Below are 19,446 nucleotides of genomic sequence, written 5' to 3' on the forward strand. Positions count from 1 at the left end.
TGACAATCTACTGTCATAGATTTGAAAGTTGAGCGAAAAATAGTAAAATTTTGCTGTAAAGAACTGGAAATACAAGGAGACAACTGAAATGTTGGAATGTACAAGCATTAAGCAATTTAATGTTTTCTGTTGTTATGCACAATTTAATTATGAATATGATGATATTGATGACGAAACCAGCAGTTGTCGGCCTTATACTCAAAAAGATGAAATTATTAAAAAATATATATCTGTCGCTAAAAATTCGTCATCTGTCTCTGCAAATGGTAGCTGATTAGTTTTGTTGTTAACAAAGTTGTTAAATAAATAAAGTTAAAAGTACAAAGACTGATTTCTGCAGCACGACAATGCGACGTCACATTAACTTTCATTAGAACGTTACGAAAAAAAGTATTACAATTAACAACATTCCCGTCGTTCATCAGATTTGACATCTGCAGACTCATTTGCATAAACTGAAGTCTTGTTTCAAATCTTAAGAAATTTTAAAAGTATTGGAGAGATTCAAGAAATCCTAATCAGAGACAGAAACATCATTTCAAAAGATAAATTATACGAAAGAATCAAATTGCCGTATGAACGTGTCACGTGTTATATAGACTAAAGGATTGTACATTAAAGCTGGAATGCTGTTTTCTTCAGTTGTTGATTTTGCATTAACTTAGTTCCAAATCTTTGCAGACGCAGTGTGTAGATAAAAGAAATAAAATTATAGAATTAATGACAAAAAAGCACAAACTGAAGAGAAGTGAAATTTGCTTCAAGAAATAATAAGAAATCAATTACTAATTTTGCAATATTAAATATAAATTTCGTAGAATCATTTCTGAATTTTTTTACTAGAATTACTACCTATTCGTTTTACTTAAACATATAATAAAAATGTTTTCTTTTGAATCTGTAAAATAGCTTGATACCGAGATTTATATGAGCATCATAATTTTTTTTAAATTAGAAAATAGACTTTCTGATATACCATTTAAATTTGTCTTCTATTAATAATAAATTTGACTTTAAATTCCTCACGCCTGCTCTCATGAATTCTTTCAAATATAGGGTCATATTGTCAAATAAAATATACCGATGTTCACAATTCACTCAACAGTTTTATTAAATTCCTTTTAAATGTTACCTTTCCATTGAAAACACGCATCTTTCGTTCAATTTCTTTCTCTTTTTCGTTTTTTAAAGGAGAACGGTGTTTTATCTCTCATTTCTTTATTTTCTCTTTGGATGCAGGATGGCATCCACTTTTGTTTTCATTTGATAATGCAGATTTGCAAACAGAATTATTGAAAGTGAATTTTGAATTTCTACGAATATGCATTTCACAAGCACTGTTCAGGCTAATAGTTAATTGCTGTAATAAGTAAATATTCCCCTTTAAATAAAATAGTTACAAAACATCACTAGAACTTCACTATCTTGTTATGAAATACTTTCTATGCAACAAAAGCGTTCATCCAATGATTTGTAATCTATGCTTTATAATAATTCCCATGTAGATAAAAAGCAACAAATTATATATGATTTATATACGAAGTGTAAGATTAGCATGCAAGATTAACTTCAGTTATTAAGATTATGTGAGCTCGAATCTTGAAGCTGTTTTAAAAGAATAATAACAAAATGCACTTAATGTCATATATTCAGGCAAAACAAAATAAATGTTTTCTGTTAGAATGCAAGCATTAAGGAATAAATGACATAATATTTTCACATTTTTCAAATTTTCTGTTACTCACAATGGAAAGGCGTGGCTTCCAGAGAAACGCATTTTATACGAAAAAGGTAACATATATTCAGTGTTATATATTGTTATTACTAAACATTCTGAGGTGTTATATGAATAAAGAAAAATTCATTACCGTTGACTAACAAAATAAGAATCTGTTGTTATATAGGTCGAATTTCAGTCTGTGAATTTGTTAAATTATATATGCTTGCTATATTTTAATCTACAGAAATATGAAAGTTATTAGTATTTGTTACCATTACCTAGTAGTTCATAACATTAAACTGATTCACAACAACGAAATGACACGCTAGTGATAATGTAAAAAGCACCGCCAGCAAACAGTGGAAGGTTTTCAGTTCCGCTTAATATGTGCTAGTGTCTTTTATAAACATTGCTTTCTGCATCAAATGAAGCATGATTGTTGTGTACTTTAAACACGTAAATATGAAATTAAAAATTCAGTGTTTTTCATATTTTTAAATATAATTCTTCCAAGCAGTATAATTTCTGACTATTACCCATTTCCTGGAATATAGCAATTTCCATACTTAAGGTCGCATGCTTCTAAATATTCCCTTCAGGCTTTTTATCAAGAAGGAAAGAAAATAAAAAGTACCCAGGCTTTGCATCCGTTACATTCACGGTCTGATGTTCAGGTATTTGGTCCCGGTAAGTGCAAGTGACATCCGTACTTAGAGATTGGTTCCACTAGAACTACTCCTGCCGACCCTGGGGACTGTTCTACGAAGATTTTCCCGTGCTCGTGCTGTTGTTTACTCACGTCCATAACTTCTTAAACTTTGAATCTTCAAGGTCATCGTATGTGCTGTAATCGAGTGTGACACTTAATCATCACTTAAAGTCTTAGAGGATCACAGTGATCTGTAGTTAAGACAAAGAACATTTCAACCCCTCTCGGAACAATAGTTCGATACGCTCCAACACCTTTGTTTATGGGTTAATATAGTAAATTAATTACACTGTCTGTGAGAATTCTGTGAGAACACGTGACCTTCGTTACCTAAGAGTAAAGTACATGCTTTAGAAGAAATGATATATCCATAAGATTTTAGTAACCTGATAACTGTCTGAAAAGAAACTATAGATAGTTCCTGCATGTTAAGTGAAATATGGGCATTTTTACGAGAATGTCGGTTAACCATGAATAAAGACTACATGTAGAAGTTCTAATCTCATTAAAGCCATGATAGCATAGGTGAAAGCGCCCCGAGAGGCAAAAAGAAAAGGAAAGAAAAAAAGAAAAAGGAAAAGGGGAAAAAAAAGACAGATCATAAATACTGATAAAATCAAAATTGCAAATTTAATAAGTAAGCAAAATGAGTAGCGAATAATTGATTACTAAGGCCATTTTTATACATCGAAAAGCAAAGAAATTGTTCGAAGAATATTAAGTTCGCTCAAAAGAAATAGATTAATTGCTTATGAACTGAAAAGTGTTTGTACTATCATGAAACATTTAGTACTGTTTTATAGAGGATGTCTTCAAGTTCATGACTTCATCCTTTAGTTCGTTTTCGCGACGTCAGCGTCACGTAGCAGTTCTTGACAGCAGTCGAGTAATATAGTCGTTAATACAGTAGAGAAAAGATTTTAGGCACTTGAATATTAGAAAGCAAACTTTGTTACTATTGCACAACATCGTTTGCCTTGGCATTGGATTGATCTATCAACAGACCAAAACATGACTGTGGTGTACTGAACACCAGGAAGCCCGGATTTCTTGGAGGCCAGCATTTCTTGGGTGCCTATTTCTAGTGGAAATAATACTATATTGCGTAACTACGTTTTGCAATAATCAAGGATTGAGTTTTTGTTCTGCTCCTTCTTTCTGCTCTTGTTCTGGGCGGGGAAGATCTTAAACAAAGCATAACAGCTGCTGTGACTGTTGATATAAACATGATAAGATGTGTTTGAAAGAACATGACAATCGTAGTTCTATCCATAATGTTGTAGAGTCATTTTTTGGGGGGGGGGGGAAGATATGCAAAATGTGCAGTGCCCTCGCCGGGAATCGATCCTGGACCTCTCTAATACGCGTCGAGTGTGCTATCTTTACACAACGAAGCCATGGTAGAAGAAAGGAGAAACCACCTAATAATGTTTTAAAAGAATCCCATAGTAATGTTTTAAAAGAATCACATGGAATTGTAACTTGGCCCCGTAAACTTTAGAATATAATCTTCTAAAAATGCATTTCACCTTAGCTATAAAACTACTGTTTCTGTGAAATTTTAAAAGTGTTTATTTCTTTTAATCTAATCCTGTGCAGCAAATAAAAAGTCATTAATAAATAAGCAGTCAATAAATGTTAAAGAGAAATTGCACGATGCATTTGTAACACGCGTTAGATAAATCCTTGTGTAAGGAAATCATTCATAGATACAATCGATGAGTAGTATACGATGGGAATTAGAAGCATCTAAAATTGAGCAATGGCACCATAATATGGTTCCTAATTCTAGATATATTTGCCTAATTCATTACAATTCATTGCCAAATGCAGCAGTATATGACCTAAACCTTGCTCAAGAGGAAAAAATAAATAAAAGAATTAGGGAAAAGTGACCAGGGTCAGGACGTCCGAGTTATGCAACTACTTCAAAGCAAGTGAGAATGGCAGAAGGCATCATGCTCGCGAACAGATACATAACGTTTCATCAAAATACACTTATGACTTGACAGAGTTAGAGTTGTGTGCTGACAATTATGGTCAGACACTTGAATAACATTGGAAGCTGAAGTATAAGCTGGGATATGTTTCTCTTGAATCAATGAGGTATAACTAGGTTTGTGTCACAGTCAGACAAACGTATGAACACGAGGAGTACTTACTATTGAAATAAAGTATTTCTATGCTATTTTTATTGCATTTAACGAATTGCTTATTGTTCAACCTTCATATGCTAATAAATACATTTTAAACAGGAAATTCTCACGACCATTAATAAGATACAGACGGAATATTTATTACATATTTATGAGATTTTAAGGAATATCTTGGTTAAGAAAAAAAAAGAAAGGGGGGAAGATTAACTTTGTTTTTCAAAAAACGGGAAGCCGAGCATAGTGGATTAAATTAATATTCTTTAATCACTTTAAGTATGAATAAGAAGAGTAAAACATATAGTATCTTGCTTTTGTTAACGGAAAGAAGAATTCCATTTTAATCTCTTTGCTATTATTAAATGGCGTTGAATCTGTATATATGTATGTAATGATTTAGAAGTTTGTTGATATGGAAATGCATAAAGAAGCGCTGCAATAAAAATTTTAGCAGGCCTGCCAATTTAGCATTTTTTATTATTACTGAGTAGCACATACGTAACTTCAGCTACACAAAGCTATGGGTGAAATTTACTCGCCTGTTTCTCATTACATTTGTGTTTTTTCTTTATTTTCATAAAATTGAACTTCGAATGAATAAAATAAGTGCAGAAACGCACAGCAAGCAAGTTCGCAGGATGACTATGAGAGACCGACTGTGAAGTATTCGGGGGGGGGGGGAGTATCTCCGCTTAAAATGATTTAGTTTCCGTTTAGCTTTATTTTTATTGGTTAATATTAAGTTTTGATTTGAAATTTTCATTGGCGAAAGAATTATGAAGAATCATATCATGTAGATTAATTTTGAGCTGACGCAGTTGTTAAAAGCGGTCACTATTTTTAAGGTGGAAGGCAGAAAAAACCAAATTAAAATAGAGAGTTAAAGGACTATTACAAATTAAAGTTAAAATTTTGATTTACGTATTTATTTGTTTTACACATATGTTTGTTTCTATGAGGAACTGTAGATAAACGGCGGCTCCTAGAGCCATCAGACTTTGAATACACTTAGTCCTTCAACCAAACATTTGCAGCTTGTGCACATGTGCCAACTTATAGCCTGAACTTTTAAAATTTATTTTAAGTTTTGTGCAAATTTAACGAAATTTCTACTTATAATTCTTCTATGTGGGAGCAATTAGCTATCATTCAAGAAAGCGTTAATGTATTTATGTTTTGTACTTGATCAGAAAACTCGACAATTTACAAGAAACATTAAAGAAAATGTGTTTCACTACCCGGAATAAAATAATTTTATCTTTCACGTTCAGTGAGTTGCCATTCGGAAAAGCAATTTTCTTTTAAGTTTAATCTATGTGTTACTGATTACCAAACTAAGGGATTTAAAAGCAGTAAGTGCAGTCCTTCATCTTTATTAAGTACTAGCTGGGCCAGTGAAATTAGACTAGCTGGAATCATCAAAATCGTTATACATATTTTTAATAATAACTACTTTGGGTGGCTAGCCGCACAAGCGGTTAGTATGTATAAAGGAACAAAATTACATTTAATTCTTATTTTAGAAAAGATACAATTTCCTTTCTCTGGCTCTTAAAGTGACTATGTTGAATATTGAGACTAAAGACCCCTCTTCTTTAAAAGCAAATTAAAAGAAAAAATATGCTTAAATTTTTTAATCTTTTCTTCTGACAAGAATTTTGTATTTTATTTAAATTAAGTAATAGAGGAATACTGATAAGATCCTTAAATAAAATAATTTAAACGAAAACAGGTTTGGTTTAATACCGACGAAGCATAAAATATCTCTCATATCTTTCGATATCAGATATGAGAGATATTTTATGCTTCGTCGGTATTAAACCAAATATAATTACATTATCTCAATCAGGGACTCTCAACAAGTAGGGAATTTCTCTTTGAGGGAATTTCATAGTTCTATGAGATGGAAATGCCGTAAGCCTTTTATTTAGGCTATTAAATATTTAGTTTTACTCTATGAATACAAAAATTACTTTTATTCAAGTTTGGGTATTAACCAATATTTTCTATCTATTTTGTAGTTTCAAATACAAAATACATAGAAAATATATTAAAAATATACTAAAAATAATCTAAACCTAAATTAATCTATTTGTACTATTCAAGTTTTGAATAGGGAAAGGATCATTCAGTAATGGTGAAAGGGCCAAACAGACTGAGAACCGGTTATCTAAATAAACTCATTTATTATTAATACGATACAAAACTCATTAATTGTTCTGTTACTATCAGAGAAAATGAAGTAAAGATCAAAAGTAAAAATGTATTTAAACGAAGAAAGCAAGAACAAGAGTTAAATATAATTAAATAGATGCAGCAAAATTTTCTATACTTGATTATGGAGCTGTGAAAAGAACTGCCGTATGTAAAAGCACTAAACATAGTCAGAGAAGATCAGAAAAGTATTTTGCTCTTTGCGTTTGTATTTTTTGCTTTCGTCTGTTATCTAGGGGTATTTCAAAAATAAGATGCACAGACACTCTTTCGAAATGATAATTCTTTCTGTATCTTCTGTGATAACGTAATAACTAGCCAATATTCCATTTCATTATTTTTATTTTGGCTTGGTTGTTAGGATAATTTGTGAATGTTACTCTTCATTTATATACTTCATGCTGACACTGTAACCTAATATCTTCTTCTGTTTTGTTTGCTATTACAAACATATGTTAACAGTTATATATTACATACAGTTACATATATACAATATTTAAACGCATATTTACAATAAATACGCTATATGCAGTTAACTGGGCTCCAGTCATTAAGTAAACTATTACTACTATTACTAAATAAATTTGTAAGGATTATGTTAATTTTTCTAAAAATTAAATTTTGAGTTAAAGTTATTTTTCTATCGCTTCTTAATTTCAATTTACAACGTCCGGCCAGAACGTATTTTTAGAACCACGTTTGAATGCAAATTCAAGGAGTAGTATTTAACCGCGAAGTTCTACTGTCTTAGTTAGAGCGACCCAGTGATTCTGGCTAGCACGTGTCCGCCTTTTTAGACTATTCTCTCTTAAGCTATTATTACGCTCGGCCGTACTTTAGGCCTTTGATAGCTTCGCAGTTAATTAGCATTAAGGGGCCAACTCTGTTAGAATTTTGATAGCTTCGACTATATCTTTTTTTTAGTTAAGATTAGTTTACTTCTTAGTCTCTTAACTACAAGCCCGAGTGTCGGCTTTATTATACAATTCTAAGACGAAGTTCTGTTACACCTTATTGGAATAATAAAGGGCTATTTCACCCTTCTTACTTGTTGTTTTCTATATCACGAACTCAAGCGATTATTCGCTTACCCCTTCTTAAGATTCTTCAAATTCAACTATAACTTAACAGTACACAGTACAGAATCTTACAAATTATTGAGTGAATTTCTTATTTATTAGCTGAAGTTGTTGAAATCTCTGTTAGCCTAATTATTAGCAATTGAAATTGCATATTTTATTTCGTTAAATATTTGAATTATGGACAGTCTGTATACCTTAAAAGCTAATATTTATTCATTCTTAGTTGTAAAAAAAAAGACATACTTTTAAATAAACGTATATAAATTTAAGTTTGTATCTTTTGGCTGGGTTATTAAAGCTTAATTAGACTGATAATAATGACGAAAATTAGTAGATGAAAATTAGTCGCACCAAGAGAATGTTAAACAAGTTCAAATAGATAACTAATTAGGTTTAACCTTACATAGTAAGATTATTGTGTAAAAATATATTTCTATAGGTTTCTTATGGGTAATAATTATATTGCATAAAAATAGCTTACTGTTTAATAACCAAATGTTCAAAATTAAATATAGAAATAAGTAGAGAACATTCAGTGATTACAAAAAACTATTGCCCACAATAAACTACAAAGTATATTACCACACGAAAGAAGAACAAAGGTACAATTAAGTGGATTCGATTCATTAACTAAATTATTTTTTTCCTCTTCGGTAATTTGCTCATATTTTTTGAAAAAATTTCGGAAGATTTTACTTTTAACGCATAAAAGCATTTTATTGTTAAATGATTAAATATAGAAAATAAATTATACGTTAATTTTTTTCTGTTCGATAGTGTAAAGAAAATTGTTTTATTTTTCAAAACTAATTTGGAAATACTGATTTTGACTCGATTTTAATAAACTTTGTTTTTACACTTTTACTAAAGAATTTTAACATAAAACACAATCATTCTGAAATAGTTACTATATATATTTTTTAAAGAGAAAGCTTAGCTCAAAGGGCCTACGATAGTTCATAAAACACACTACATGGACAGGCTAAATGGATTATATGGGAGATGAAAAAATTCAGTTCTAGGTTTTCTCAGATTTTTACTAATACAGTAATTTAGATATTCTAAAATCAGAAAAAGTAATAATGCTGTAATACAGATATATTAAAATTTCAAAAATTATACTAGCTATTAAAAATATACAGCGACCGATGAAATAGTAGCAATATTTTTTATGCTAAAATCCGTATCCATTCAATTCGATTCAATTATTATTTAAACCTTATTTTGAAATCTAGAATCATGTATGCCAAACAGTGACACATAAGGTCAAACAGTTTTGTTAAAGAAACTGAGAATTCGTAATGAAAAATTTTGATAAATTTCTCAAACTTTGATTCCTAACTTATAAAATTAAATCTATTTATATGCCTAAGCGGTGTCATTTGAATGTTTTGTTGAGTTTTGTAGAAAACATTTTATACCTTTGAAAATTTAATAACTTAGAATAATTATAAAAATGTGCCACAAAATTAGCATTCAGATGTACAAATAAATGAAAAACTACAACCGAAGTTAATGATAATTAAATTTATGATCAATTTTGATATAGCAGTAATACGCTGTTGATCTTATTAGTTACGGAAAGCCATTTAAATGTGTTTTTTTTTTCAATCTATAAAGTTACCCAATTATAGTGAAATTTGTTACTTTAAATCTTGAAAAACACTCCGACGGAAATTTATAAATGAAAACTTACGCGGGGAATTCGCCATTGCAAGGACAGGTCTTCCATATCTGGCATCTTTTCTGTGATTTGGACTGCTCAGGCCATTTCTAAAACCTGTGAGAAAAAACAAGAAATTGAAAACTAAAAACTGTTGTAAGAAGATAGAAAAATACACGCTTATCCTTTCAGTTCTAGAATAAGGTATTTATTATCCATTTCCAAAATTTTAATAAAAAATTATTATTAAATAATAATTTTAATATATACTTATTAAAATAACTTAATAAATACGGTTTTCAAAGGTATCAGAAATCACTACGTATTACTGAAGAAAACTCAATTAAAATTCAAGGAAACCATTCCCGCATGTGGCTTCAATGTATGAATTTGCTGGAAAGCTTTAATATAATTAAGCCAATTTTAACAAGCTTCATTACCTAAGTATGACGAGTGTTTATATTAGTCCTAAGATGTATTAAATTTCCCAGCGTCATGCAGGAATGTAAACCGGCGTCATATAATCTAAACCGCGTAGTATTCATAGCTTGTAGTTATAAGCCTTTATTAGTTCTTTTAATTTGATCAAGTTTATTATCTTAAACAAAAGTTGTTCATGATTAATAAATTTAATTATGATTAACTCAAACTTTAAATAGAATGAATAGGGGAGATGAATCATGTGTTCAGAAAGGACAACGCCCAATTCTTGATAATGCAAGTGTGTTTATTAATATTTAAGCTTTCTGATTATTGTCTACCAACGTACGCTAAATAGTATTATAACATACAAAGGTAAACAAAATAAAGGGAAACACCTAACTGAAAAAAAAACCGCAAAACTTCATTTTTTTATGCAGGCCTATATATTACTTTGTCTGTGCTGTGTAAAATGTAGGTGGGTTAAAAAAGTCAGCAGCTGCTGTAATCATGATAAATCACCTGCTATGTAACGACAGACCTTGGTCTTCCTAATTTTTGCACCACTTAAGTAATAGCTTAAATTGGATGATATAAAATATTACTGTAATAAAAAAGTACAAGTAAAGATTTATTTAAGTACGAGTGTGCAAAATATAGCTTACATAAATTTTCAGAAATTATTCTGACTTTCGTGGATTCAGCTAATGAGCAATTCGTTGAGGCAGAGACTTTGCACTTAATAATTGTCATTTAAAAATCAAAAATAATATTGAATATGTTCATAAAACATTTGGAACTTTATCAAGCAATTTTGAAAGATCATTTGGACTTTTATCATCTATCATTTGAACAAGTTCATTATTATTTAAATTAAGCAGCTATACATAATTTCAGTCTTCAATAGAATTACCTTTTCCCATTTTCTCACCAGAATGCTAATCAGTTAGTATTTAAAGTGAGGATTCTGGATTGTAATTCAGAACTTGTTCTGGCCTGTGCGGGTACGCTACGTTTAGTTCCTGCCAGCTCTGGTAAGTTGTAATTATTCGGCTTTGCGTTATCTCTGCCGACATTTGAATTTGATACTTCGGTTAGAATTACTGAGCCAGCTAAGATTAAAATGTAATTCTGTAGTCTTTGACTACTGTTCTACGTTTTAAATTGAAACTGACTGCTTCTACTTAGTTGCATCGCCACGAGATGTAGTTGATTTTGTAAGCACAAGAACGTGGATTTATGTTCCAAGTTCTCTTAAAATAAAAAAAGGCTTAGTTAAACCTTTATCTGACATTTTAGTTATTTTCAGACATAGCGATAGCTCACTTCACGTCTGTTAGGAGTTTTGAACTGATTGACTGTTACCAGACCAAATAATACGCCATAGTATTTTAAAAACTTTATGAAAAGTTTAGTTTATGAAAGTTTTATGAAAACCCCATAGTTTATGAAGAAAATTCAAAATGTTCTTCATAAACAAACTGCTGAAATAGGCCAGGTGATGATTTCTCAAAGTGATTCGCTCTTAAAGCGCTATATTACCGGTAATGCAACATGCATTTTTTGGTACAGAAATGACTCAACAATCAAGTGAATGACACTCAAAACGCAAAGCAAAACCGAAAAAAACCACATCAAAATCGATTAAAAATTATAAGTAAGTCAGATTTTAATGTAGTTTCTTAATATGATGAAGCTGGTTTGATTATGTAATGTTAGCTCAGCTAATGTTGTGTATTTTATTTCAGATTATCACGGTGCTGTGTGAATTATGATTTTCTGCAGACTAGCGAAATGAGAAACAAAGAATATTATTTGAATGTTCTGCAGCATTTGCATGAAGCGATTCGTACAAAACGACCTGAACTGTGGGAAGATAACCCTTGGGTTCTACGCCACGATATGTCTGCTCACGATGATATTTCAGTCTGCGAATGTTTGGCCAAAAAGCTGACTTTGCAAGTTCTGTATTCATCCGACATGGCACCGCCTGTCTAACTTTCTCTTACTTCCATGGAAGAAAATAGTTGGAATAAATACATTGCAGTTTGAGGGGATTAATTTGAAGGGAATGTAATTAAAATCGATTAAATATAATGAAATCTTGTCTTATGCATATTACGATGCTTATTGAACGCAATAGTGCAAACCGCTCATTACTAGGATGAATGTCAAAAAATAATTGTATGAACAAACAGATATTTCTGAAGAACTGAGTATGTTGCTTTATGCGTGCTTTCGTTCCAGCTGTAAAGTATAGAAATCGGTTTAAGTGGTTTTGATGAATTTTATCATTTTCAGGGTTCATTCTCATGATTAGTTTAATATTTTTACATATAATAAAAGAAAGAGTCTGTCTCTCTGTGTGTGTGTTTTTCGTTTGCGCTGCGCGTAAACTAATAGACCCATGGCTACGAAATTTGGTACATAGGTGCATCTAGACAAGAGCCAGTGCACCTCGAAGCGATTTTTTCGAAATTCGAATCAGAATTTTTTAAATTTTTTTCTTTTGTGACGAAATTCGAATTAGAAATTTTTTTATTTTATGTTTTGTGACGAAATCGCGTTATTTTGAGACATAATGGGCTATAGGAAAGCGAGATTTTTCTCTACGCACTCCATTTTCACATCATCATGAAACGTAGGCACTTAGCTATTTTACGAACTTAAAATAAATTTCGTGTTTCAATAAATCGGTTAAATACGAATTTATTTAACAAAGGGAACTTAACACCTTTTTAACAGGATTTTCTAAAAAAAGTTTATTTTTAAAAATGTGCAGTTTGTTTTTCTTTGATTTTGGGACACTTTAAACTTTCATCCTTGCGACTGCTTTTACAAAAAGAATTTTGGAAAAATGATATTTTGTATTTTTAAAATAAATTTTAAATGAAGCTTCCGAGTACACTTTTCACATCTCACATCTTTAAAAATGTGATTTTGGCAACAATTTTCCTGTCTTATTGTTGTTGATAGATTTTTGATGAAATCGCATCATTTTGAATAGTTTCATTCTTTTAGAAATATGGATTTGGCAACAATTTTTCATGGTATTTCTTATGTCACTAATTTTAAGAGATTGGCATATTTTATTGTCAGTGATATATATATATATATATATATATATAATACATTTTTATTGATTTTTTGATAAAGCTGTTCTGCAGAGTAAAATTCTGCGCGGAATTTTATGTTTTTTGAGTTTCTTTCATGTTATGTTTCGCTTATTTCACTGTTTGTAAGATATTGAAAAGTTTTGCATGATTTTTTTTATTCAACGGAAAGTTGGTTAATTTTTTATTAGGATAATTAATATTTGTATTAAGGGACATAGCTTATTTCATTGTATTTTTTTCTCTTGAAAATATAAGATAAAATATCATTAATTATACTAGAAGAGAAACACGCTAATGTGACAATCAAAATCGTAAAAAACAACCTTATATTTAGCGTAGGTATAATGAAACACTCAATCGATTTCGAGGGCAGCTAAAGGTCCCTCCTCATCAGGAGAAAGAAATACATAGAAAAGTCCTTCCTAATGCCTTTAAATTCTGGTTGTTTGGTCCGACTTCAAATCCTGATTAAGGGGTTGCTCCGTGGTTTTCCTATGTGTAACGATAATACGAACCCAATTCCCTTATAATGTCTTTCATGAACGTAATCCTTCCGACCGATTGCCCTCATATGCTTAAACAATGAACCTCGTGATTCTGAAAGTAATTAACTAAAATTTGGTGGTTTTTCTTAAACGTTCGATGTTTTTAATTATCATTTAGTAGCAAACAATGATAGGTTTTTAATTGAAAAGGTGCAGTTCTTCATTATTACAAGCCCATGTTTCCAAGTGAGGGAAAGATCATATTTTTAAATTAAAGCAGAAATTTAAAGAGTTGAAAGTAAACTTATGCCATCCGGTAAATTAGAAACTATTGAAAAAGTGTTAAGTCACTTGTATTTCGTTGTTATGCTGATAAAAAGCAATAATTCTCCTACGTTCAAAGACGGTAATATTTTCCCTCTTTTCTTTTTCAGCTTCGTTAGACAAAGAAATTTAAAATAAAATATATAAAAGCTGTTTCTAAACTACTCAGTTTTAGTTATAAACGCTGAGATGTAAAAAATATTTTTTGAGCTATCATAGAACTCTCGGCTGTGCAATACTAAAAATAAAATCATGGGTATGCTATATGAGAATTCTATTAGGACTTTAACAGCATTTCAAGGAACAAAGTGAGCCCACGGACATTTACCCGACACGGACACTTACAGACAGGACATTTAGCCAATACAGAGAGTTAGCCGTCAGGACATTTAGCTACGGGACATTTAACTGTCAATAAATTTAGTCAACAGGACAATTAAGCCGGCAGTGATGTTTAGCTGACACGTACCCAATGATTATTTAAACTTAGTATCAATTACAAAATTTCTCGACTTCTCCATAAATTCAATATTTAAGTAATTTCTTTCACCTATCAGTAAAATTCCTTTTTCGATTCTAGAGATCTCACATGTGCGTTTAATTCTTGTGTAATTTAGCACAGTTTGATATATATCGTGTTATTTAGTGTATTGGCCAAACTGAAAAAAGCGTTGAAATTTCTCGTCAGGGAATATGAATTAATTTTCGAAGGAAAAAAATATTTTTTTAGCTAAATACGACGGTCGCTCGGTTGCATTTTAATATGGGATCTGCAAAAATTGTCCGTAAAGCTTCTTCATTTAATCAACTGGGTTCCTTTGAGCACAATCACATAATTGCTATTTTACTCAACACATCATGCTACATTCCTTCCCTTATAAAATAGTTTTCTCTTCCCACTACTGAAATTTCCTTTCCCTATCATGGAAAATCTGAATAATGCAATAAAAATTATTGTTATTCTTGAATTATACTTTTTATAGAAACACTGGCGGTTGAGGGTTAGTTTAGCAAATATATTTTATTTTGCTATTACAAACAGACAGGTTATTAAAAAGACAAGCAAAGGTTTAAATTATTTTTGATCTCTATAATAGGCAGTTCATGCCACTTTAATAGAGTTGCTTATTTTTATCTTAAGACTGGTAAAATGAATTGCCTGTTGACGATGATGTGACGATGATTCTTAAGTATCTCTTGTCAGTCACCAGAATCTTGAAAATTCTTTTTTTCATTATTTTTTAATAACAAAATAAAATAGAGCTGCTAATCTAACACTCCAATATTTCCTTTAAAAGCATATTTCAAGAATAATAGTCAATTTTACATCTGTATTCAGATTTAGAACATTCTTCACATTTTCTAGCAACGGATTTATAAAGGTATAGCCTAAAAAGCAATTTTTATTGGAAGAAACTGGTTGTATATTAAGTAAAATGGTAACTCTATTTCTGTTAGGCTCAGCAGCGGTCGAGTCGCTGACCACTAGTAGTTCGGACTGAATTTTCGAAATCCCGTGAACGGAGTTGCTATATGGATGTTTTCGTGAAAAACGTTACAGTTTTCCTTAGAAATGTCCTCCACGAAGGTATTCTTTCCCTTAAGCAGATAGCCCTATGGCTTTGCAGTAATTACACAAACCAAACGAAACCAAACCTACTTCTGTTCAGTAGCCGCAGGCCACGAGGCACGAATTCCTGGGCCAAAACCCTATCCCAGGCTAATAAATATATGATACATAACGTGTAAATAGCATTTCAGGAAAAAAAGTAGTTCCAGTGTGGCGAGGAGTAGGGCAAATCACTGCACTTCCTGACAAGGAAAGGAAATTTTATTAGTAGGAGGAGGAAACGACTTTATACGGGAAAGAATGTAACATGATGTGTTGAGTAAAGTAGTAATGAAATGTGAAAGTATTAGAATCGGCTTAAGGTCTGTCGGCTAACTGTCCTTGTCGGCTAAAGGTCCATGTCGTTTAAGTGTCCGTGTCGGCTAACTGATGTTGGTTAAGTGTCTCGTGGGCTAAATGTTCTTTTGGCTAACTGGTGTCGGTCAAGTGTGTCGTCGGTTAAGTGTCCGCGACCACATTTTAGCATATCGTCAGTTGGGCCACGCCGTTGGATCCATCTTCATTGCTTGATTCTTATATCAAGTCCTTGGCCAAATGTAATAAACGGCTTTTTAGATTGAACGTGTGGTGCTTGTTTGAAGGGGACGGGAGTGCTAAAAAGGAGCTGAAGGGCAGACGTTTGAGAAAGAAACAACACATGCAATGATTTTATTTTAAGAGCAGCAATTTTCATTCAAAATTAATTTATTTTCAGTAATAAATGTTAAAATAAGATATTATTATTGCCAAAAATATTTTCTTTTTACTGGGCTGTTAAACGTAGATTCAACTTGAGTCTTACAGTTTAAACGTGCTGTTATTTATTTTATTCATATCAGTGCAGTAATGAGCAAAGTAATACTTGATATATTCATAATATTTTCAAATAACAATAATAATATTAATAATGATATATAAATACATTTTTTGTTACAATCCCAGTTGAAAACTTTCATAATACTCGTATTTAGGTCACAATTAAAGTTCGTTTTAGGTTAAGCTATTATGTTTGATGTATTAAACTACTTTTCGATTTTTTAATTTTAGGTGGATCAAAGAGGACGCCTAAAAGCATCTATGTATGCAAGAAAAATAAAGAATATATAAAAGGTTAAATTAGCAACTTTAATTCCCTTTTCTATTCTAAAAATAGTAATTTCTCTGCATTGCATCATTTAGAGATTAATCCATGTCATATGACTCTTATATAATTCTGATGATGTAAATGGAACTCAAACTCAAACAGCCAGTAGTAAGTTTACAGCACTGTTAACTATCCAAACAAAATGTATTGAAAACCAAAATTAACTCAGTCTAAATTAAGATTTCACCCTGAACATAACGCACTTGCTTTCTGCGATTTTGCCTGTCTGGACTGCAGTCTATCTGCTCCTTCTTTTTTACCGCAAATTTATCTAAACATTTCTTTTTGGAAAAGGCCAACTTATTTGTGGCCGCAACATATTTGCTGAAATAAAAGATGAAGATACAATCTCCAATTTCCTATTCATTATGGATCAACACTTCTGCGCCATCAAATTCCTGCTGGTGCCTTCTGAGTTTGATTTTATCACATATATATGCATTAAATTCATTATACCTCATTTTTTTTGTAATGTGGATGCCTAATTTTATAGTAAAATAAATGATTAGTTTTGTTATGAGCTCATTTCTTTGAGGCAGAAATTAAATCCGAACACTAACCTGAACCACAACAATTACACCTAAGGCTTAAAGTAGACTTCGCTGCAGTAAACAATATAATTTATTGCTTCATTAAAATTACATGAAAGGATATGCTCGTTAAGATACATAATAAATATAAACTTTATGATTTCCAATCAATGACCTTTAGTGAGCATTTTTTTATTTGCGTGTTTTCACAATAACTCTGAAATGTTATGCGGCAAGATTACACATTCTTTACGTAATGAAGTGCATAAAACATCCGTTCTGCAGATTAGCTAAGTTCATGGTTCATTTAATTCACTTTCAAAGAATTCTTCTTCACTTCCTCTATTTGTTTTACAGTTTTTCTCTTATTATTTGTGTTCCCTTGGAAAGATTCAGTCATGGAATGGCGTTATTCCGCGACTTTTAAGAAGACTTACTCCATGGAAGGCGTTTAAAATTTCTAAAATTCATTGAAGCAAGAAGATAAGGCACGATATAAACAAATAAAAATCATATGATCCCTTCAACGAAAAGGATTTGTTGAACATCTATTCATCCATTAAGTTGGCCTTCGTTTCAATGCCAGCTACATAAACATTATGCGCTTTATTTTTCGGATTATTACTGGTACATCTGGCAACTGCAGTAGTTATTAATTTTAGCCTAATTGAAGATAAACTGAAGTTTTCTAAATTTCGAAATGCTATATTATAATCATATTTTGATTACAGCTCTTCGTTAAGATATTAGATTTTTAAGACCAAAAAAATGTTTAGTATACATTGTTTCGAATTTAAGTAGGCTGTACAACAAGAAAAAGCGTTTTTACCCTTGAAAAAGATTCTTAATTCTTAATTCTGTAGACGCGTAAGTGCTTTTAGAGAAATAACTAATCAAAATAAACAAAATAACGGAAGTATTTCATAGAAAATCATACAATGTTTAACATTTACTGCACATAATACAGGCACCTTTTCAATCTGTAAAGCTAGTTTGCTGTGAAAAATGGTAAGCGCTTGCAAACAAAATCATGTTATTAAATTTTCTCTTAGTCATAATATATTTGAAACCGTGGATATATTTGAAAAGTTTTGTCTACATGCAGAATTTTATAGCACACTTCGTTCGTGTTTTTGGTAGTTTAGAATTTTAAAAGGGAAATATAAATGTTCTGAAGCGAGTGGGTGAGTGGTTAAATGGCCCATTAAAATTACTACAGCAGTTCTGCTTTTTGCAAAATTGGTGCACTTTAATCTCCTCTTTTTTAAATTTATACTTGAAAGTATTATCATCGCAGAAAGTTTAACTATTAGCAAGAGTTATATTTATTATATTAATGTAGCTAATAGTCTTTTTCTGGACATGATACATAGTCTTCTTCTGAATTTAATATGTAATAATTTAGAATGCATTAAATAATAAATTTATAGATTCTTCCACTGGTTGTTATCTCAATCTCAGTCGTGTAGCTACCTGTTATTCAAGCTAAATTTTCATAGCGTTCAAAGTGAATGACATAAAAAAAAATAATTAAAATGGGTTGGATCAATCAATTTAAAGGTAACTGATTAATAACACCATTAAATAAATCTTGGCAAGTTTCTTTTTAAACGGAAGCATAAACAGGTAATTTAAGTCATGGACACCTGCGTATTTATTACACAGTGATATAAATTTCCCTTCTGTATAATAAACTATAATAGCAACAATTATAATAAGATAACAAAAATTTAGCAGTCTGTTTTCTAGGAATCTGTGCAGAAGTTAAAAAATGTGTGAGCAAATTTTTATCTTCATCAAAAATTTATAGATTATTATATGATTATAAAAGTTCCTATAATGTTGAAATAATAACCTTCATTAAAACATTTTTTTAAAACAATGGCATAAATTTTTTAGATGTCTCTCAATTATTTTCAAAGAAAAATCATAAAACAATGTTGTAGGCAAGGTGTGAGCAAGCATCCTAAAATTTGTGTAAGGAATAAATTAAATATATTTCTGAAATTAATTCTTTAAAATCTTATCATTAATTTCTTAAAACTTTCTTCCAAACTGCAGAATTTTGATTCATTATAGGAAAGGCTTTAAAAATACGAAATTCACTAAACTGATTATAAGAAATAATTGTTTTATTTGACAGCCTCTAAAGGTTTCTGAAGATTACGAAAGACAAATGTACACTAATTTGCAAGCTCCAATAAAAAGTGCAAAATGTTGCAATTGTTGTTTTAAAAGCCCAAAATGTTGCAATTTTGGAAAAATTTGAATCAAAAA

General features: G+C 30.9%; 2 protein-coding genes across 4 annotated transcripts in view; one reads left to right on the forward strand and one right to left on the reverse strand.

The window, feature by feature from the left end:
* The window catches only part of LOC118183822 (uncharacterized), an 82,564-nt gene extending 70,245 nt beyond the window's left edge, over window positions 1-12,319 (forward strand). The window contains exon 6 of the mRNA XM_035353432.2: window positions 11,710-12,319. The gene's annotated coding sequence lies outside the window, so the exon portion shown is untranslated. The remainder of the gene's footprint in view (window positions 1-11,709) is intronic.
* The window catches only part of LOC118183821 (uncharacterized), a 92,344-nt gene that overhangs the window by 39,979 nt on the left and 32,919 nt on the right, over window positions 1-19,446 (reverse strand). For all 3 annotated transcript variants that reach the window (XM_035353431.2, XM_035353430.2, XM_035353429.2), the window contains exon 2: window positions 9,575-9,658. In XM_035353431.2, coding sequence (XP_035209322.2) covers window positions 9,575-9,658 — 84 coding nt within the window. The remainder of the gene's footprint in view (window positions 1-9,574; window positions 9,659-19,446) is intronic.

The sequence above is a fragment of the Stegodyphus dumicola genome, chromosome 8 (genome assembly GCF_044657685.1).
Source record: "Stegodyphus dumicola isolate Sdum_Otavi_A_Nest chromosome 8, ASM4465768v1".
In the NCBI taxonomy this organism is placed as follows: Eukaryota; Metazoa; Arthropoda; class Arachnida; order Araneae; family Eresidae; genus Stegodyphus; species Stegodyphus dumicola.